The following is a 21,253-nucleotide window of genomic DNA, read 5'->3' on the forward strand; positions in this document are numbered from 1 at the left end:
TGAAGCGGCAAGGGATTTTCGATTCACGCATGAACTGGATCGGCCCTGCATATAACATAAACCGACCTGTTGAAAGTGGGTAATGGATAGATAATTGGGTCGCCGATTTTACCGGCCAACAAAAGCTGTGGGGGGCTTGGAGTGACCTATCGGCCATCGAAGTCCGCAAGCGGCAATGACGTTGACGACATCTCATGGTCGAATCTGCGTGAACTTCTGAAAAGACTGAAAAGACTAAACTCCACTAATCGGTGAAAGTCAAAAAGTGTGTCAGGTCCCCTTCGCCGAGGGAAGCCAATTTCACCCATATGGATGGTTCGGTGGTTCCACTGTCCATGTCGCCCAATTCAAGTGAATCCCGAAGCCATTTCCAACAGTCTACAATTTGTTGCTAGTAAAATGGAAACTTCAACGTGACTTTGTCCCCCAAACGGGAGTTTATCAATGGGAACAGTCACCATGGCGCTGCCTCAAAAACCCCAGCCAGGTACCGGCCAACTTGAAGTCCACGCCTTTTGCGGCTCTTCTTCCATTTCGGCGCTTTCATGCACATATCCTCTCAAACTCGTGTCGCCGCCATCAAGACCAACCGACCATGCTGTGCTTGTCTTTATGATGAGTTATGGTGGCGGGCTAGTCGCCGGTGACTGTGTAGACTTGAACATCAGAGTTCGACCGAAGTCGCGACTAGCCCTTCTTACGCAAGGAAGCACAAAGGTGTACAAGACACCGTCCAAGTCAATACGCTCACATCAAAATCTCACTGTCAAAGTGGAAGAAGGGGCAGCGCTCCTCCTGTTACCGGACCCGGTACAGCCATTCAAAGACAGTTCATATGAGCAATGCCAAATATTCCACGTCCACCATTCTCTGTCCAGTATACTAGTCCTAGACTGGGTTTCCGAAGGACGAACTGCGAGAGGTGAGGCGTGGGAATTTTTCGGATGGAAAGGTCGAAATGAGATTTGGTCACTTCCTGATCCAGACAAAGGAACCAAGAAGAAGCTCTTGATCCGAGATAGTATGGTTCTGGATGAAACATCGTCCACGAAGCGAAGCTATAGTGATGAAATGGACGATCTCGGGGTTTTTGGCACTCTCATCATTCGAGGCCCCTTGTTTCGTGCCCTTGGCGACTTCTTTCTGGCGGAGTTCTCCCGTCTCCCACGCATTCGAGCGAATGGGAAACCTCATGAACAAATTGATTTGCGCTCGAGTGAATCTGTGGAATCTGTGAAAACATGGTCTGCTACTTCCGTGCGAGGCTCCGTCATAGTCAAATTTGGCTCTCGGGATGTAGATGTTGCAAGACGTTGGTTGAGGGATATGTTATTGCGAGATGGGACTGTGGGGAGGGAGTTTGGAGAACGCTCTTTGTTATGTCTACAATGAGTGATTCCCATGACCTTTCTCTGATGCGATGTATCCCTGGATATCTCTACGGTGACAAACATTGTGATTCCCCGCAGGTGGATTTTCTATACCAGCTACAAACCACCAGTCCAGTCTCGATAAAGAAGTTGGTCTATGAATAGCTGTCCGAGAGGCGTGACTGCTAAATAGTATGTCTTTTTCTTTATGCCTTAAATATAATATATCCAGAATCGATAGATATATGCAGAATCAACACCCATCTGGAACTATCATTGCAAAAACCAAGAAGGAACTTCAGGCCCCCACACAGCGAGAGACTCGTCGCCCGCCGGACCATACCCGATAGGTGTCTGGTCATTCACCAAATCCCCATCCGCATAGTGCTCAATCATATTTCCCGTCGTATCCCACCAGTAGTCGAAGATCTGCGATCCTAGAATATGCCGACCAACACCCCACACTGACTTATATCCTTTCTCAGCAAGCCATTGGTGGCCGAGCTGCTGTGTGTCAAGGTCATGGACTTCGAATGAGCAGTGGTGGACGTGACTTGTCGGATTGGAGCTCATGAAGAAGCTATGGTGATCTACATGTTTTTCGCCTCGGTCTATATGGGCAAAGACAGCCACATTCTTCTTCTTTCCTTCTTTCTCGATAAAGAGGAAATCTGTTGGGACGATATTGAAATTCTTGGTATAGAACTCGACGAGGGCTTCGAAATTTAAGGTGCAAACGCCGTAGTGACCAAGCTGTTCAGGGTGAGCTTATCTTTTCGTATCGTGAGTATATGAGCGGGGGCCATATAGACTGACTTTGTGGACTGCGGCAGGTCCTGGCTGAAACCGCTGAAACCGGCGAACTCGTGGCTTCTCCGTCTCATAATTAATCTCGAGAATTTCGGGGTACGGCCCGGGGTTGGTTAGAGTCTGTCCAAATAATAAATTTATCGGGAAGCCTTCCGGGTCTTGTAGTGTCACCATATAGCCTCCACCGGGGGCATCTGCGAGCTCCTCGATATTTCCGGCTGTCGATAGTTCTCTTGCCCTAGAAACGTTATTACGGGACATCATATGGACAGAATATCTGCAGAGTTACCTCTCAAGATCCTGGTAAGATTCAACTTCAAATGTGCCACCAAGGAACTTCTTCGGCCCCTTCCTAGCATAGTAGACGTATGGGTCTATTCCATAGCCTCGATACCAGATTTCCTCATCGGTTTGCTTTGCGATTTTCATGCCGAATTCTAGGCATACATTAGCTAGAAATATCACATGTGATATAATGAAAAACAAATCCTAACCACATACCCTGAAGAAACACAGTAATTTCTTCCAGTTCGGGGTGCTGGTATCGCATATGCGCCAGTTTAACAAGACGAATTTGTGAATCTGTTTTGATTCCACATCTTTCACGCCATGCCACTATACTCTCCGAGTCGGGGCCGACAGCAACAATGTCTTCGATGGAGGCACCACGGTTTGCTTGATATTCCTAAAGGTGAATTGGTCAGTGATATACTCACTAACAGACAAAGTATACCTACCATGTTGATGATTTTGATGTCCTTACTCGCTATACTGAAACACCTTCGGAATCAGAGTTCAATACCAGATACCCTGTTACTTCAGTTATATTCGACGTCACGCAAGCCCTCCCCGCAGTCCCGCACAGCCCCACGTCCCACGTCCCACAGTTCCTCCTCCACCCCTGTATGTACAATAGGTACATACTCGGGTTTAGATCGGGGTTATGTATGTGTTTTATTGTGAGAGGTACATCCATGGATGCTTCAGTACGTCCCGAAACCGGTGCAACCACTACACTCTTCGACTGACTTTCCTGTTACGATCTAGATCTGATGGTACCGTATCTTGCTACTGTACGATAATTTACACGATGTGTAGAGAACTCGATAGAATCCATGGAAATTGATAGTGGGTCTCTGCAAATCATGTGGGGTGGGCCACCTCGAATATGCCACCTCCAGGGCTGAACGATCCGCTTAGGCGACTTTGATGTTCCTTCCCTGCCCATACGGCATACGCCTATCCTCATTCCTGAGAGGTGTCCCTTTGGCCTAGGGTAACCTTAACGGATGCAATCGGAAGACATATGCATGGGAAGAAACGCGGCGAAGGTTCAGGCCAGAGTTTGGACAATTATCCCAAACCGAAGTCACTATCCTCAAGAATGCCCATCGCATCTTTCGCCATCAGGTCTTGAATATTGCCCCTGTTAACCATGTCGATGACCAAGACGGCCTTCTCGAATTCCTCGTCCGTGACCTTCTTATCGTCCCTTTTTTTCTCCCAAATAGCTCTCACAACTTCTGCCACTGCTGTGATTGTGCCTTTCACATCTGAGTCGATTGTCTTTTCGGTAACTTTCTCCCCAGTTTCGATGAGATTTTCCAATACTCCTACAAAGTCCGCTCTGACCAAACTGCTAATCACTTTGACCAAAGACCCAAAGAGTCCCAGAAGCATTTTGAGCCCATCGACTTCAGTTGCCTTAATAGAAATGCCCTTGCAATAATCGAAATTTTCGCGTTCTTGATGACCCCACTCTTCACGTGGTCCCATCTGGTGTACCCGCGCAATATAGGTATCCGTATAAGAGTTCCATGTGTATGAGAAACCCTTCTGGGTAATATCATTCATCTTTCCTTGACGACACTAAATTTCCCAGATAGGTTATTAAGTCAGCAAAAGAATCCATATGAGATAGACAAATGTAACCCACTTTTGATGCAACTAACTCGAAATGTTTTCGGCCCAGACTATGACCCAGTCTCGCAACCACTGCATCCAAATGTTGAATCGGAGTATCATGTGGCTTCGGGAGCGATTTTGGTGGCGGAACCGGTTGAAAAGTAGGGCTGGCGGTCACAAATTTGTCATATGTCTCTTGGTTGTTCCCTCTGGTCCCGTAGAGTTGCTTGGGGAAAAGCGTGAGGGACTTGCTGGTAACGTCCGCCCCCCAATTCGGCCACTCGGACCCGGCTCTATCCTTGATATCCTTAGCGTATTCGGGCAAAAGCCTGCAGGAGGTCTTGACCGCAATAAATTCGTTCATATTATCGGCACTGTGCTTGACGAACAACCCGACCCAAGAGAGTGTGGCAAGGGAACCATATCCAGTGACAGTGATAGCTGGGTTGCTCATTTTGGGCGCCCGAATAGCAACATACCGATTATCCTCTAGGTCAAATTCAGCCCAACTTGCGTGTATCCTCCACATGCGGCCCATGTCAAATGATTTTTTGGACATGTATCCAACTCGTTTCTCTGTGGTGTCCTTATAATTATGCCAGTTGGGATGGGAGGTTGCATGGGCAACTTCCTTGCCATGGATTGCAAAGTCCATCTCGGCATCATGCAGGTGGACGCAAAAGAGCCAGTAGTCTTCCTTACTGGAGTCGAATTCCTTCCCCTCAATACGTTTGAAATCAGGTGGTACCCATGCGCTAGGCCAGTTTGTGAGTTCAATACGCTGATCATAAAGCGGGATATCGGATCCTTTATCAACTTTGAGCTTCACGCTCATAACGTAATCAACTGGGTAAGATGCGCCAGAGGGTATGGTCTCTGCAGAGGTTTCCTCCTCCTTTGGCTCAGGGGGATCTTCAATTTTAGGGACCTCATTGGTATCAGCCAATTCGTCCGGATTGTTGATATCCATGTTGGAGGTATGGATTGAGAAAGGCAAATGATCAAAGATATATAGGCAGAAATCTTGAGATGATGGAGATCCCTTGGGTATGAATAATGAAAAATGTGATTGGGGCACCTTAAGTACAGAGGAAGGGCTTCGTTTCGCAGGGATGATCAGCTCCACTTGGGTTGGTTATGTGCTCTCCTGCACACCGATCTTTTGTTCTTACTTTGCTTGGTGGATATACATCTCGTCATATGACATCAAAGTATACGTAGCTTTATAGCCTTACTTATAATCTCAAGTGATACTTTCTAAATACAGGTAAAAATCTTCGTAGAACAGAACCAATATGCATTCAGAATGTAGTAGTTACAGCATGCAAGGAGATTGCACAGCATTTAAAGATGTAGCACAACATGTAAGTTACCTGCACTTGAAGACCGTGGACCCGCGTAGCATCTCCAGGTGCGGTGAGAAGGCGGTCGGTGCCGAGTAAGCTCCCCAGACTGACTTGGACATAAAAGCGGAAGGGAAGTGACAGGTCGTCAGATTCTCTAGGGACTCCCAAGCTCTAGTGTTTGACTTGCTTGCATTACTGTACCATGGAAAATTCTAGTTTCCTTGGATCGCCAATATGGTTAGTTACAAGAAAAGGCACCGTATTTTAATGAAAGTAGATCACGGTATCGAGACTGGTACAGAAATATTGTTATTCCGATTAAGCTCCTAATAGTGTTATTGGCAGTGGGGCCAAATAGTTACTTAAAGAGCGTAGACGGTTGCACCAGTTTCGGGATGTACTGTAGCAGGGGTAACATGAACGGCCCTGTAGTGAGAGACTTCCAAATTCCACTAAACATCTAGATACATAATAAACTACTTCGCCGAGCTGTCTCACAACACCTGGCACACCGAGCATCGCAGGCCATCATACACACCAAGCTACCCATCAATAACATCAACACATCAATTCCTTCTATTTTGGCACGCGGTTCTTGTTCCCACAATACCACCACCGATTTCCATGCCTCTCTGCATGGGGAGGGATTCTTGCGTTGCGTTACTTATAGTATCTCCAATCGAGCCAGCCGATGTTTTTATCAGCCTCGTTTCTTCTGCGTGGACCGCATCAAATCTAGGCTTGTTCACGATATACTTCTAGATGTAGGTCGGTCAATTGACTGATTTACAATAAGAAAGTGCAAAAAAATGGGACGAGCCGGGATCGAACCAGCGACCTTGCGAACTTCAATCGCACGCTCTCCCAACTGAGCTATCGTCCCACTTGGGATGATGTCATGTTGGTTGCAAAAATCCATAACTCTAAGCTTCAATTTCTGTTTGTGGTTGAAGAAGAATTGGAATCTAGCTACTTAATAGTGAAGCGTGAGGCGCGAAGCCAAGCTTCGATTATGAAGAAAGCCAATGATTAATATAATGGAAACTAGGACTTTTCTTATCTAGTTTTCCCGAGTCCTCATAAGCATCTAGAGAGTCTTGTCACACATTTCACTGGGATTTCCAAGCTTGCCGTGTACAACTTGAAGTCGTCGCATTCAACACATCTGAGGCCTCTTTGGATCCCTGCTGCACATTCGTGTCATGGTGAGCACGTTGGTTACTTTGTGCTTGTCTATGCTGTTGGATGGGCTAATAAGTATTTGGATCATCGCGACACTAGTTGGCTTCATTCACCTTTAGGATATAGCTTTTTAAATGTAGTTTAAGGTTGAAATATATATAGTCTCCGCATTACACCCCACATGTATATATCAAAGCAGAAGCAGGCAAAGCACACCAACAATTTACTACTGAGTCCGAAACGATAGTGTCTATAGGATGTACAATGGCAATAGCATGCACCGACTACAAATCGTAAGAAACCAATGCCAGAAGTGGTGAGAACATACAGGTACACTGAAATCACACAAGGTCACGGCCACATCTTTTTCCTAGGAAAAATTGCGTTCGTTAATTTTCTTTACTGGATGTCAATATTATACCTTTCCCGCTATTTTACCTTCAGTGTCCATTACAAGGGGTAGTAAGACATAGGACATGGCATGTTGTCGCATTGGCTACGATATAGGTCTAGTGAAGAAGTTCAACGTTCTCCGAAAAGACGGTGGACATGTTAGGTCGCCAACTGCAATATCCCGTAGGTTAGACTTATGATAAACACCTACGCAGTTCTAGATTCTACGTGGTTTTTCATTGTTTTCGTGGACAATCCATGGATATTTGAAGCGCTGAGTAATGAGCAAGAATTGTACGGTTTAGATCAAGGTTGATAATACACATTGCTGGCTGAATCATCATCCCAAGTGGGACGATAGCTCAGTTGGGAGAGCGTGCGATTGAAGTTCGCAAGGTCGCTGGTTCGATCCCGGCTCGTCCCATTAGTTTTTGCACTTTTCCCCTTGCGACTAGGCGAGGTTAGCAATTTTTGTTATTGAATGAAACGGACAGTTACGTCTGGGAGACGTACATACATGTAAAAAAAAGTCCTGAATTTCCGCGTGAAAACTGGAACCGGAGAAAGAAGAGGTATAGAGATCCATGAGTGGTACAGTATAGATTAATCAGTAAAAAGGACCCGAGACCCGTGGACGTAAAGAAGCCGTCTGTATCTTAAGCGGAAACAGAAGTGATATAAAAGTCGAGTAGTCGAGGAACGAGGTTAATTAATGTATATGATATGGTTCAGCTTAGTAGATGTTAAAGTACTACACTACCTAGCTAGGTATTTCCATCCTGATTACTTCTCTATAGTGGCGATAAACCTCTCTGCTTAATCCTATACCAAGATCTACACCGTCCTATAGTATAGCAATGGCAATTACTTCATTGATATTCTGAAAGGTTATACCCCTCGACCCAGCACTGGTCTTAAACACGGACGGCTAAGGGTTCGTACCAAAAGCCGAACCCTCGTGCTAATACTTTCAATTTTCACTTATTTTTAACAGGAGGGGACTCATAGGAATCCTTCTATTATGTTATAATCATTCACATTTTAAAAGCATGGTATGGTGGGTTGAAAAAGTGGGTTAGCTGTGTGAAGAATGGTTCGTCGGACTAAGCCCAGATTCATAAGGTATAAATGCGCTTCATTCTTCATCCCAGATGGGACGATAGCTCAGTTGGGAGAGCGTGCGATTGAAGTTCGCAAGGTCGCTGGTTCGATCCCGGCTCGTCCCATTATTTTTTGTACAATCCCTAAATATCATTGGGATATCGTGAAGTGGGGCGATATGGGATGGGATTTTCGATTGAAGTTGACTGCACTCACTCACTCTTCGAGAGGTCGCTGTGCGGCTTGCCACTCCTTCGCACCGGCTTTTTTTTGGTCTCCAGTGCCTCCTCAAATTAACTAACCTCTTACATTATCATCAAGCCTGGGGGATATGGTTATTGTTGTCTGTTTTGCCTGAACCCGCAGTTGTAATAGAGTTTGGTCCTAGATGCAGGGTGCAAGTTGGTGATGTACGCCTAGTAACCAGTGCTGGAAAGAATATCTCCTTTGTTATAACGAGCGGTAACACCCAGAGGAGATTGCGGCTGTGGCTAGCTTTCTTGCTTCAGATGAGAGCTCTGGTGGTATGACAGCCTGGCAGTGGAGTGATGTACACATGTGTTTTGGTGAATAGTGATTGAGATAGATGCATATCATATGATGTCTGTCGTTGTTTTGGCTCGGGACTTTCTCAGAGTTGGTCTGGAAGGCTGCTGCACTGGTCACTGCAGCATCCCTACTGGGAAAGGTGATGCTTGGAATACATTCTATGTGTTGCTCAGCTGTGTATAGTTATACGCTTCTCTTTTTTAGTTTGCAAGTTGTCAACGTTAACCCTGCCCAGGTGCAGTGTTCTGATTTGTAATCAAACTGGGCCCCTTCTGGGGAGCCCTGGAGGACCTTGTCAACCTTGGACAACTTACTCATTTAACCACTTCATCGTACATTTACGAAAGGGACATACGTATTGCAGAAGACTATTTCTTGTATTCAGGATATGCCCACGCTGTAACCACGGACGACAGTATATTTCATTTACACGTTTCCATTTCGATGACTAGACACAATGAGCCCAATTCGGGTAGGGCAGAGCTCCAAGGGAGCGATCATGACTCCATATATTATGACTAACCTTGTCTTTTTAGGTGATGAATTTGTTTTTATTCCAATAAAGTCCCCAAATGACTGCACAGCGAAGCGCCTAGCCCGATCGCATGCTGTAGCGCACGGCCTTCGGAGCAAAAGAAGACGTCAGCAAACTTCGGGTCATAATTTTTATGTTCTATGCCCAGAAAACAATCAGAGCCGACCTGCAAGAGAGAAGAAACAAGCCAAATCTCTTATCACACAACCAGCGTCCCTAACTACAGGCTCCGATCCATTCCAAATGTTGGCCGCAGAGTCGCCGACATTACGGGCATTGCTAAACAGAGGTAAGATCCTGGAAATTATCTGATGCCCAACAACTGCTTATTGAATATAGAAAGGTCTCAACAAGTGGCGGAGCTGGTCTTCAGTGTTACTGACGAACTGGTGCTTCAAAATTTCCGCTCTGTCCTTCGAAAAGGACTAGATGATAACGCTCTTCTGAGCGCTGTCATGCTCACACTTTCGTTTAAGACCACGGAAAGTATAACCAACAAAAAATATCTTGAATACCAAAACGAGGCTCTAAGTTCTATCCGCCAAAGAATGAGTTCTCCGGATAGGGCTGCTACAGAGTCTACAATAGGAGCTATTCTGCTACTAGCCGGTATAGAGGTCTGTGCAAAGATTCCTGCAATTTTGCCATATTCGGAACAATTGTCTGAAGTTTTATCATAAAGGTCCAGCTTGGAATGCCACGTCAAGTACAGCTCCACATGGGGGCAATACGACACATTCTTGACGTATGCCAAAGAAAGGGCGTCTATCTGAGCGACGACATCAAACGTGCAATCTTCTGGTAAGTAACCTAGGCCATTTTCCGATAGCGAAGACTTACAGCCGACAGGTCAGACTTGAATGGTTCGGTCATGACAGGCTCAACCCGAGTTGTTGACCACACAACCTTTTCTGAACTCCAGTGGAAGAGAGACCTTTCCTATCCGGATTTCTTTATTCTTCCACCTGGGTTTCAAAAACACTCCAATGAGCTCGGCCAGGCTTTCGTTGAAATCCTCAAGGACGTATTTGCATTGCAATGTATCCGAGATTCTGCTATCCTCGACAAAGAGGACGTAATGCCAATGGCACAAATCGATAACCATCAAGCGTCTATCCAGTCGAGGTTAGTGAGCTTGCCAATTCGCTCACCCATCTCACAATGTTGCCACCAAGCGGCATACCTATGCTCGACTATGCTGCGCTGCAAAATGTGGCGGACTTCAACCATTCCTGTAAGTTACCACATTGATTGTGTTTGACTCTCATTCTCTCATCGTGCTGTGCTAACTTTACATACCCCCAGTCCCACTTTTCCTTACAATTACTCTGCGAATTACAAGCAGCGAGTAATAGTCTAGTATGGGATGATTCCTCTGATCTGTTGGCTTGGCTCTTGCACATCGGGGGTGCTTTCGCCCCCGCAGGGCCTATACGACAAGGCTACGTGCGACTCTTGCATTTAAACCACAACAGATTCAGATGGCTATATACATCATGGGCAGAACTTCTTATAGTTCTTAGGCAGTTTATATGGTCTGATAAAGCATTTTTGTCCCAGGTTAAGGTCTTCGCGGAAGAAAACTCCCTCTAGGTTAGCTCCATGGATAACTTCTTTAAGGCTTTATTGCTCAACTCCCGGATTAGAGCAGTTGAGTGATGAAGGCTTGATTTCAAATCATGTCTAGTTAACTGAACTGCTGTTCTATTTATCATTGGCTAATTATGCCCACCTGAGCAGGTGGCGCGCCGATTACCTCTGCGATTGAAAGTGGAAACTCTCCGGATATTGTGCTCCACTAGACTCATATTTGAAATGAATGATTGGTCCAATGTTGATGACTTTAACCGCAAAAGGTCAAATTCGTTTTCTTTTCCCTAATAGGAAGTATCTCTTTTCCCTTTTGGGAAGTATCTCTATACCTACTTGTATATAGCTTCTATTACATTCATCCGAGGAGTCTAGCATGTTTTACTTGGAAATAGAGTATAAATAGCTGATCTTCTTCGGGATTCAATTGAAAGTCGAAATATTCTCAACTCTCCCACTGAAGAACCAGCCATTCACGGATTCTTGACAATGCACCAATCACGCCTTTTTAAGCCCCTCAAAATCGGTGACATGGAAGTGCAACATCGCATCGGAATGGCGCCACTCACTCGCTTCCGGGCAACCGAAGACCGAGTGCCAACACTTCTCATGAAGGATTACTACAGCCAACGCGCCGCAGTGCCAGGTACCTTGATCATCACCGAGGGAACCTTCATATCAGCAACCTGCGGCGGATTCCCCCACGCACCAGGGATTTGGCGTGAGGATCAAGTCGCTGCCTGGAGAATCATCACGGATGAAATTCATCGCAAGGGCTGCCTTATTTTCTGTCAACTGTTCGCCATGGGACGTGCCGCGGATATCGATGTAGCCCGAAAAGAAGGGTTCGATATCGTAGCGCCCAGTGCTATTCCCATGGAAGAAGGTGCCGTAATCCCGAGGGCCATGACTACCGACGAGATCAAACACACAATTCGGGATTTTGTTGTCGCTTCGAAGAACGCTATCCGGGCTGGCTTTGATGGAGTCGAGATCCATGGCGCGAACGGATATTTGCTAGATCAATTTATCCAAGACGTTAGTAACAAGCGTGATGATGAGTACGGCGGGAATGTGGAGAATAGATCTCGTCTTCTTGACGACGTGATCAAAGCTGTTGTTCATGCCTTCGGTCCTGAACGTGTCGGGCTTCGACTGAGCCCGTGGAGTACATTCCAGGGTATGAGAATGGAGAATCCGATCCCGCAGTTCACGGATGTGATCACCAAAGCCAAACGGGCGGAAATCGCGTATCTTCATCTCGTTGAGTCGCGGATTTCCGGCTCTCAGGATTACGCTGGCTGTGATACACTGGATTTTGCGTACGATCTATGGGATGGACCCTTTCTTATTGCTGGTGGGTACACATCGCAGGAAGCCCGCAAGTTGGTGGACGAGAAGTATCCGGACAAGGACATCATGATCATCTTTGGCCGGCACTTCATTTCCAATCCTGATCTAATATTTAGAATCAAGAAGGGTCTGGAGCTCAATGCGTACAAGAGAGACAGTTTCTATGATGTCGAGTCAGCGGCCGGTTATTCGGATTATCCGTTCAGCAAAGAGTATCTATCGAACGGGACAAATGTTTAGTATACTTGGGAAAAGTAGTTAGAGTACCTATACACAATCTCAACAACCCAAAGGTCTTCATTGCATGGATTGGGAGCCCGAGGTCTCCAGTTGGCCGTGTAATTATCACTTTCCCGTGTTTAAAATAATTTTGAATTGATAGACTCGTCAGTTCATACAGTCTCGCAGATCGTCCGTAGGTGGAATCCCCCATCTCGCTGCGCTATGTTTCAGTTTTGTTTCTTAGGCCTTTTATCCGCTTTGGGGCCATATTCTAGGCTCCCGGATTTCCAAGATAGATATTCGGGAAATAGTTATCCCGCCATGTTCCCCTGACAGCACATGTTTCTCGTTGTTGAATGGAGTACTCCGTACGTTGTACAGAGATGGCGCATCCCACAAAGTTCATGAGACTTGCAAGTTAGTGAAATCTCTTTCCTTGGGTTATATGTGTGGCGCTAACCGGAATCTAGGTCCCAATGAACGCCGTACAATTAGTCGCGAAGACGTTGGCTACTACAACGCACTCGTCATAGCAGCAGTTTATGAAATTGCGAATGAAGATATAGATGTTAATTCTGCACAGTCATATATTGCACCTTTGAGACATTGCATCGGGAAGTACCCATACCTAAGCGTGGTCGTCAAGGACAAGCATACCGAGAAGCCAGCATACGAAGCGGTTTCTAGTATTGATCTCCACGATCATGTGTCTATAATTCACGACCGCCAAGCCAGTAGCGAAGATGAGACGGCAACGATTCAGAAGATTCTGCCAGCCATACTTGACCGGCCATGGCCTGCTGATATCCCACCTTGGCAAATCGTGGTCCTCCCTTTGGCGTCACCCCAAGGCTCCACAGTGAAAAGATGCTTTATCGCTTTTGCCTTCTCGCATGCTCTTGGGGACGGCATGGTCGGAGTTGCCTTCCATCGTACCTTCCTAGATGCGTGGCGCCAGACTACCGGCGTGGAGGAGAAGGCATCTTTCTTGATGACTCCGCCAAGTCAAACACTTCCGGTACCCTTTGACATACCAGAAAGGCTTCCCATATCTTGGAAATATCTCCTCGAGCCACTGATAGCTGTTTACTTGCCAAAGTTTGTAGCCAACATTCTTGGACTCCGCGCCTCTGCCAGCACGCTAGATGCGGGTACTTGGATTGGATCACCTATGTTTTTCGATCCAGGGGCCGCCCTCCAGAGCAGAGTAAGACTCCTCGAGATTGAGGCTCCACTGGTCCAAAAGGCTCTACAAACATCAAGAAGTCATAACACCAAGCTCACGGCAACGGTGCATCAGATGATTGTTCGGGCGTTAAGCAGGGCCATTCCTAACCCTGACATAACCAATTTTGTCTCGGGGACGCCTATAGATATGCGAGCATCTATCGGGACGCCTAGTCTCACATGGGGCCTTTTTGTATCTGGCCATTACGAGGTACATCCACGGGTACCGAATGTGACCGAGCCTGCTCTGTCTGAGGATATGTGGGCAGCCGCGAGTTCGATGACGAAAAATCTTGCTGCATGTGGGGCGAGGCTGCAGGACCAAGCAATCGGTCTGCTGAGATATGTCCCTAGCATCAGGAATTGGACGTTGAGTAAAATCGGACAGCAGCGGGACTCCTCGTACGAACTGAGCAATTTGCTTGCCTTCGATAATATGGGTGACGGTGCAGATCAAAAGTGCAAGGTCGTCAAGATGGTGTTCTCGCAGCCTGGAAATGTTACTAGTGCGCCACTTGTTTTCAACATCATCAGTGTCAAAGGGGGTAGCTTGATGTGTACAGTGAGTTGGCAAGCTGGAGCCTTAGGTGTGCCAGTAGAGGAGGAAATGTCGATGGTTGATCGTATATGTTCGTCAATCCAAGGAGACTTTGAAGCCTTGAGTGATTGATGTGACACCTGGTTCAACTGCAAACCATCGGACCTTTTGTTCATATTCTTAGACTTGTATGACTAGTATAAATAATTTTTTGAGACCTCTGCCTCGGATGGACTGGGACCCTGCTTTTCTCGGGTTGGTCTCTCTTCCTTTCTTTTCCCCAGCTTAGCTCTACCCATGATTTTCTTTCGCTTTCTCCTTCTCTGGAGGGTTTGACCCCTATCTTCACATTGACCACCCCTATCTTCACATTGACCCATATGTTAAGCATACTTACAATGAACAAACAAAGAAGCAGGGGGAGCAGGCTACCGTGTCTCACATCCACGCCGCAAAGAGACATCGCTGTCGCATCGGCAACAGCACGTTACACGCATAACCGCTCAAAGTTCAGTATCGTTTGGCGCGTCTCACGACTTCAACTTCAACGTGCCAGCCGGCACAATTCAACATGCCAGTACGTGCACATCTCGACTGAGAAGCCGGCCGCCTACCATCGTTACCTCACACTTTCGAACGCTCTCATCGTCATACGGGGATTGACCATCTCTCTCCCTCGCACAAACACGCACACACGCACACACGCGCTCTGCGTTGAAAACAACAAGTACAAGACACCGGCAGCGTTTAGCGGTAAAAGACAGCTCCCTTGGTCACACAACAATTGAATTTCTCAGCTCCTTGTGGCATCATCTGAATCGATCAGAACCTCGTCCATGTGGAGTACGCTTACATTACGTGGGACAGGCGGGGTCTTCAATTGCGGAAATTGCAGAGCAACAGCTACAAGTGCAATATAGGGAGGCAGGATAATGGAAAAATGAGAGAAAAGGAGAAGAGCAGCGGAGACGAGTCTTTTATGCCGGGGGCATTGAAGGGGACGTGACAGCGTATTCATTTTACAGGAGCTAAGAAGAAGAGGGGTGATATGCGTGGCTAGTGCCGCACGGGCCAGCTCAGAGCTGAGCTACCACCGACATCGATATATGCGACATATGCCTCGCACTGAGACTTTGATATAAAGTATTTGGCTAGTCTCGATCTTCCATATAATGGATACAAGGCAACCATGTGATGGCCTTGCGCAACCGGACTCTCCTCCTCAAACCCATCTCGCCTCAAGAGATTCAACGAACTCATTAGAAGATCTGTTGCGCAATGCGGGGGATTACAATGAATCTCAACATACCCAAGAGACGACCTCAGAGCCACCCGCTCTAATAGACCCTTTTGAACTCCCTCTGCCTGCTTCCAGACCGCCATCAACCCGAATGGCATGCCAAGGAGATCAGATGGTTGATCCAGCAGAGCTTGTTCCTCATGAAGTAGACGCCACAGGTCCACCATCATACGAAGAAATTATTCAGAATGCTGGAAAGGTGCTGGAGCATATCAAAAACGGAAATGTCGGTAAAAATTCTCGTCACGAGAGGACTTCAATCACATACTACGACTATATCGGCAACTTCATATCCGAGACAGGACACATCGATGATTCAGTGAATATCGCAGCCTTGTGTCATGTTTCAGCAGGTGTGCAGCAAAGGCTTATCTTTGTGGAAGATCTCTCTAAACCCATGATAGACAGACTGGGTGAAACCTTCAGCATCAACCCAGAATTCTTCGAAGAGCATTTACTGAATTCTGGCTATGCCGGTGGAAAATACGATAATCCACCCGCTCGAAACTGGAGCACAGCATTATTTGAGAAATCCTACATGTCATTCAGGTGGATTCGACCAGTTTATCGACTTCCGACGTACTTCTCCGGCAGCGATCTTGGCGACTTGCTGGATGATAGCACAACACATTTTACACGGGGAAAGTCTGTTAGGACGGAGATCCTCACAAATATATTCCGACTAGAGTGGGGCTTGTGGACAGATCCCAAAAAGACCGTGAGAACGAAAAGGGTGTGTGGTTTAGAGGAGAAAGTGTCAATTTGGAGAAAAAGGCTCGTTGATCACTGAGATCGGTAGGCGATACATACATGCAGTACAGTAGAAACATAACATGATGTACTGACTGGATGTGTAGTAATTGTACTTTTTGACCCTTTGCCGGAGATATCTGAGATGCATCAATACTGGGCACCAGTTGGTTTTCAGGGGGAGAATGGCGAGGCTGGTGATGATTCTGATGCTGATGACGACATGTCGCACTACTACTCCATGATTGAAGACGAACCACAACGTGTTAGGGATCAACGTTCCCTTGCTAAGTCGTTGGACTGGCTCATTGGCAAGAAAAAGCGAAAAGGCGACAAGCATGAGAAGAATCGTGAAGTACTTAATACAGTTATCATCGAGCAGATTGCATCTCGCCAAGCAATCTCAGTCGACCTAGACCGCGTATTTCAAACAACACAGTCGGTGACAGATTTGGAGGAAAAACTCAAAGAGACCAAGTCAACCAAATTAGAGATCTGTGACGCTCTCAGGATGCACCGGGAGCCACTAAGTGTGGTAAAGCCGTTGTTCGGAATCGTCAAGCAAGATACTATGACGCTCCTCAACCAGCTGCGACAGGTTCTTGACGAAATAGATATCGAAATTTTGGATGATACGATGATGGAGGATAGACTGGGCCTATGGCGGCAAATCATCAACCGTGCCCAACGAGAGCTTCCAGAGCTGAGGTCTTCTATAGGGCCTTTTATTGAGTTTCTCATTGGGCTCCAGTCTATAACCTTTTCCACGGAGCTTGCAGCCGTGAGATTAGAGGTGATGCAAGATAAAGACGAACTTTGCAAGGATATCGATCACATTATCGATCGAATTCGGCGAACATCGGCATCTTTAACTTCAAATATGGGTCTGCTTGACAGCCGACGCTCGATTGACGAAGCTCATGCTGTGGCAAGACTCACCGAACTCGCATTCATCTTTGTCCCGATGTCTTTCGCGGCGTCTGTTTTTGGCATGCAAGTTGAACCATTTGCAGATCCAGTTCCTCTCGGCCAATTTTTTATCGTGGCCGTTGTCGTGACATCGTTTGCTTATTTGATGCGTATGACTATGTGCAGCCATTGGTTGATTGATCTCAAGGTAGCCGTGAGACATGATGCTAGGAGATACGCAGAAAGGAATGGTCAACCTGTGCAAGCTGGAACGCTTCCGATGCTCCTGGTCTTTCGGTCAATAGCAACTCGGCTAGGTACCAGGATTGCCAGGACTTGCAAATGGGCTACGAAAAGAACCATTTCAGCAGCAGAGAGACTCTGGGCCGTGTTCGGCTTCGTGACCAGCTTTGTTTTGTTGAACGGAATGGCTTCGGGGATACCACTCGCTGTCCTCTGGACTTGCGAGCTTGATTCCAGTATCCAGTATGCTGTCACTATCCCTATTGTTCTCGTTGTTATAGTGGTAGTGGGGGTCCCATTCTGGTTCAGATCCAAGCCGGAGTTTCGGAACGCATTACCAGACTTTATCATGGACGGGGTGCGTCACGCGCCTTTCTGGGTTAGAATGACCTTGATATATCTGATCTTGACCGCGACGTTTATTGCGGTGCCTCTGGCACTCATCTGGACAGGCCCGCTAGCTACTGGCATCAAGTCCGGGCTGACCGTGGGAGTTGCAATGGTTATGATTCTAGTTGTGTTAATTGTCACCCTTTTTGGGGTCTCGGGACCGAGGCGGAAGTCTGCCAATTTCGTTGCACGGCATGCTTAATATATTTCAAGCAGATCACTTTTCAATTTGGCCTTGTAGCTTGTATAGCTAGCATTCCTTTCATCGAGATACCTGAACGGGAAAACAGCCCCAAAAAAAGGAAGGGGGAAGAAATAGATCGAAGACTTATAAAACAGCCTTGAATGTCACTTTTATCTTCCATCTTCGGTGATATTAACGTAGCTATGGAGTCGGCCAAAGGTGCCCATGTCCATAATCCATTGTCCAGGTAATAAGAACACATTTGGAAACTCACTAGTCTAGATAGGGTTAGTAAAGTCGTGTTGTTCAGCTCGAAAATCGCTTAGAATTGGCCTCTTAATCCTTCGATGCCCCTCACCTCAGCCTCAGCCCACTACATCTACATCTTTGCCAAAGTCATGTCACTCGGGTCCATTTTTCAGCAAATAAGTACGACCGCGAGTATTGCAATAGTTCCTATGTGCTGACGGGTCTAGAGAAACCCCAGTTCCTTAGTCGGGTCGCTTATCATCAATGGTTGATGCTCCTGTCGGCAATTGCAATTATTTTGCTATGTGAGGAAATCAATATCTATTCGTCCCCTGGATGGACGGACTAACGTATATTCTCCCAGCCATCCTGCTTGCGGGCTGTTCTTCTTCCAACAGTTTAAGCAATGTATACTTACTGTCGCTAGAGTATACAGTGTAGGCAATGAAGACTCTGTCGCTAGAGTATACAGCGACAGAGTCTTCATTGCCTACAAGACCCGGACAAGTGAGCTCAACCATTGCGCATGCCGTTCACAATGTCTCGCAAGCTGGCCAGGGAACGACACTTGAAGTGCGTGCAGGATACATGGGGATGTGTGTGACGCAGAGACATACAGGACGAATTTGCTCTAGCAACGTACAGGTGCTGGCAAATTTGATTCAGGCACAAAAGCCTGTCAATAATGGGAATGCAAGCACAAGATTCATACCCGACCCGCTCAATTTGATCATGATGGCAGATGAGTTCAAAGAGAAGATTGTATTCAATGGGCTGATGTAAGCCTTTTCTCTCTGCCCAGCTGGTCATTTCGATACCTGAATATACTGATGGCTCCAATGTATAGATATATTGTGGTGGCATTGATGTTCATCTGCTTCCTACTCCTATCGACATTCCCTGGATGGCATGAGGAAGTCGGCGATGACGGCGATGAGAGGCAAGTGAAACCATTTCCTTCTGAAGCTGCACTATTGGCTTCTTTACTCGCTGCGAGTGCCAGCTCTGGATTTGGCCTTATCACCATACTGTGGCAGCACGTTAACAGCAGTGCTACGGCGACAATGGCCGAAATCCTCACTTATGGCGCTGTCTCAGGTCATGTGGGAGGCGTGGCAATGACACTAGGATGGTTGTCCATAGGACTCATTGTGTTAGTCTGTGTCGGGCTTTGGGCATTGAAACTGAGTATATCTCTTATAACCAGTCTTACACGGGAATAGTCTAGTCTTATATCCATTTCTATCTGCGGTTTAGCGGACTGAAGTGAATCCGTCCTCTCAAGATCCGAGACATACATGCGCTCCTGTCTGGCCAAAAGCTTTCGCTACACACCTGACTGTACTGAGGTTACTAGAACCCCTTTCTATATTGGTCAATTCGTCTCCGGCTAGAATTCTGAGAGCTTGCATGATGGTAGATCAGTGCATTATATTAGCGACCCGCGCAAATTTTCCACACAGGTAACTCTACAGGCAGCTGTCTCCATCCATGTCTGTCCTGCGTAAAAACCAAGACTCGTCCAAAACGGGCCCTGGTGGTACTTTCCTACCTGACATATAATTCGACTTTAAGCCCCCGGGCGGATCTGAGGAACGGCATATGCGGTTCTCTCTAACATTTTTTGGATCCTGACTTCGTAACATTTACTGCCTACTCGCTTGAGATAATACCGCTGATTTGGAATCAACTTGCTCATTTGGGCCTGCGATTACCATTGTTCCTTGGCTTCCTTGGATATGCGGAAGTACTTATAGTTCGACAGGTCCTGCCCAAAGATGGTTTCTACTCAAACAAATCATCTAGAAAACATCCTTTCTTCTAAGGCAAATCTACCTCCCCCCATTCTTCTGTCGGAAATGTCCACCCCAAAGAACTCGGCTGCATGGCTCATCAAAGCCGCCCCCCCACCTACAGGTGGGAAATGCTCCGCTGCCCACAGCTGGTCCAGGAGAACTCATCATTAAAAGTGCGGCGGTTGTTATCAGCCCTCTTGACTGTCACATGCAAGACACCGGGGGTTTTCGTGCAGGAATGGCCCGCCATCTTCGGCTGCGATGTAGCCGGTGAGGTGTATGAAGTGGGAAAGGATGTTGAACGCTTCAAAAGAGGGTATCGTGTAATCGGGTATATTATTTGACAGCATATTGAGATCAAATCATCCTGCTAATTTTTATTGCTCTTCAACAGATAGCCTACCAACAACTGGCGAGGAAATACACGAACTGGCTACAGTGATCAAAAGATCTAAAGTGCATTATAACTCTATGTATTAATTATATGGAGACTCATTTGGAGCTTCGCAGATTTCTACTGACGCACTGAAGACTGGCAATAGTCCTTCCCTGCCAGGGTGTTAGGTCTGTTTCATGGTGCCTACCCAGACCACACTCTCCATCCCAATGGGACGATAGCTCAGTTGGGAGAGCGTGCGATTGAAGTTCGCAAGGTCGCTGGTTCGATCCCGGCTCGTCCCATTATTTTTGATGGTTTTTTTGGTACGTTCTATCAAGATCACCACACTCATTATCATCTGCGGTAGGTAGGTCAGAGTTTTGAATTAGCTCTTTCTCATTTACTATATTATATGTACATGGGACTCTTTTTTTTTTCCTTTTCTTTCTCATATCCCTTCACCAGGTAACTTTCGTTCTAGTTAGACAACGCTACAATATAAACGGATAGGACACAGAGAACTCAAGTAGGAGTGTACTGATAATCAGGCACACTCACATATATATATCGTAGTAGGAGTCAATCGCTTGTACAGATATTGGTGATCCAAGCATAAACAAGTCAAGTGGTAAATTAACATCAATTAGTGCATAGAAGAACCCAGACGTGAAAATTAGTTTCAAGTCATGTATGCATATATAGCTTCTATAGAGAATCAGTGCCAATTTTATTATATGCAACAAGAATAGTAGTATTGCAAGTAAAAGCCGCATTCTTATGGACCCTAAAAGTCACACCCGAGCTAACTATTATCACAAACGTAAGGGCAGGGTTGGATCGCCCGATCTCATCATGCAAGACATCCAGATTCAGCCACGTCCAGCAAACATTATGGGTACTCCAATAATCTACACTAGATATCCCGGGCAGCC

The 21,253-nt window shown here is 46.5% G+C and overlaps 10 protein-coding genes across 10 annotated transcripts; 8 read left to right on the forward strand and 2 right to left on the reverse strand.

Moving 5' to 3' along the window:
- Positions 1-459: 459 nt before the first annotated feature.
- N7525_009658 (urease accessory protein UreD) lies at positions 460-1,392 on the forward strand (the record flags this gene model as incomplete). Its single annotated transcript, XM_002563719.2, has 1 exon — positions 460-1,392. The coding sequence occupies one exon, from the start codon at positions 460-462 to the stop codon at positions 1,390-1,392; it is 933 nt and encodes a 310-aa protein (XP_002563765.1).
- Positions 1,393-1,643: 251 nt separating this feature from the next.
- Positions 1,644-2,920, reverse strand: N7525_009659 (trihydroxytoluene oxygenase; the record flags this gene model as incomplete). The annotated part of the gene is made up of 5 exons (XM_002563720.2): positions 1,644-2,123; positions 2,187-2,418; positions 2,470-2,617; positions 2,682-2,865; positions 2,918-2,920. The coding sequence occupies 5 exons, from the start codon at positions 2,918-2,920 to the stop codon at positions 1,644-1,646; spliced, it is 1,047 nt and encodes a 348-aa protein (XP_002563766.2).
- A 613-nt stretch (positions 2,921-3,533) lies between these two features.
- Positions 3,534-5,055, reverse strand: N7525_009660 (uncharacterized protein; the record flags this gene model as incomplete). The annotated part of the gene is made up of 2 exons (XM_002563721.1): positions 3,534-4,049; positions 4,117-5,055. 2 exons carry the CDS (start codon positions 5,053-5,055, stop codon positions 3,534-3,536), a joined length of 1,455 nt encoding a protein of 484 aa, XP_002563767.1.
- A 2,302-nt stretch (positions 5,056-7,357) lies between these two features.
- N7525_009661 (uncharacterized protein) lies at positions 7,358-8,408 on the forward strand (the record flags this gene model as incomplete). The annotated part of the gene is made up of 2 exons (XM_061214809.1): positions 7,358-7,433; positions 8,158-8,408. Coding segments are annotated over 2 exons (327 nt in total), but the record flags the coding sequence as incomplete, so codon positions are not given.
- A 1,026-nt stretch (positions 8,409-9,434) lies between these two features.
- N7525_009662 (N-ethylmaleimide reductase) lies at positions 9,435-10,543 on the forward strand (the record flags this gene model as incomplete). The annotated part of the gene is made up of 6 exons (XM_061214810.1): positions 9,435-9,480; positions 9,531-9,808; positions 9,874-9,992; positions 10,041-10,316; positions 10,367-10,425; positions 10,497-10,543. 6 exons carry the CDS (start codon positions 9,435-9,437, stop codon positions 10,541-10,543), a joined length of 825 nt encoding a protein of 274 aa, XP_061069241.1.
- Positions 10,544-11,270: 727 nt separating this feature from the next.
- N7525_009663 (alkene reductase) lies at positions 11,271-12,374 on the forward strand (the record flags this gene model as incomplete). The annotated part of the gene is made up of 1 exon (XM_002563723.1): positions 11,271-12,374. One exon carries the CDS (start codon positions 11,271-11,273, stop codon positions 12,372-12,374), a length of 1,104 nt encoding a protein of 367 aa, XP_002563769.1.
- A 365-nt stretch (positions 12,375-12,739) lies between these two features.
- On the forward strand, positions 12,740-14,253 carry N7525_009664 (uncharacterized protein; the record flags this gene model as incomplete). Its single annotated transcript, XM_002563724.2, has 2 exons — positions 12,740-12,773; positions 12,827-14,253. 2 exons carry the CDS (start codon positions 12,740-12,742, stop codon positions 14,251-14,253), a joined length of 1,461 nt encoding a protein of 486 aa, XP_002563770.2.
- Positions 14,254-14,519: 266 nt separating this feature from the next.
- On the forward strand, positions 14,520-14,909 carry N7525_009665 (uncharacterized protein; the record flags this gene model as incomplete). The annotated part of the gene is made up of 1 exon (XM_061214811.1): positions 14,520-14,909. One exon carries the CDS (start codon positions 14,520-14,522, stop codon positions 14,907-14,909), a length of 390 nt encoding a protein of 129 aa, XP_061069242.1.
- Positions 14,910-15,293: 384 nt separating this feature from the next.
- N7525_009666 (uncharacterized protein) lies at positions 15,294-17,915 on the forward strand (the record flags this gene model as incomplete). Its single annotated transcript, XM_061214812.1, has 2 exons — positions 15,294-16,139; positions 16,350-17,915. 2 exons carry the CDS (start codon positions 15,294-15,296, stop codon positions 17,913-17,915), a joined length of 2,412 nt encoding a protein of 803 aa, XP_061069243.1.
- A 675-nt stretch (positions 17,916-18,590) lies between these two features.
- N7525_009667 (Fig1 domain-containing protein) lies at positions 18,591-19,369 on the forward strand (the record flags this gene model as incomplete). Its single annotated transcript, XM_002563726.2, has 2 exons — positions 18,591-18,925; positions 18,994-19,369. The coding sequence occupies 2 exons, from the start codon at positions 18,591-18,593 to the stop codon at positions 19,367-19,369; spliced, it is 711 nt and encodes a 236-aa protein (XP_002563772.2).
- Positions 19,370-21,253: the final 1,884 nt, after the last annotated feature.

The sequence above is a fragment of the Penicillium rubens genome, assembly GCF_028828025.1.
Source record: "Penicillium rubens strain IBT 27055 chromosome Unknown utg000003l_segment0_segment0, whole genome shotgun sequence".
Classification (NCBI taxonomy): domain Eukaryota; kingdom Fungi; phylum Ascomycota; class Eurotiomycetes; order Eurotiales; family Aspergillaceae; genus Penicillium; species Penicillium rubens.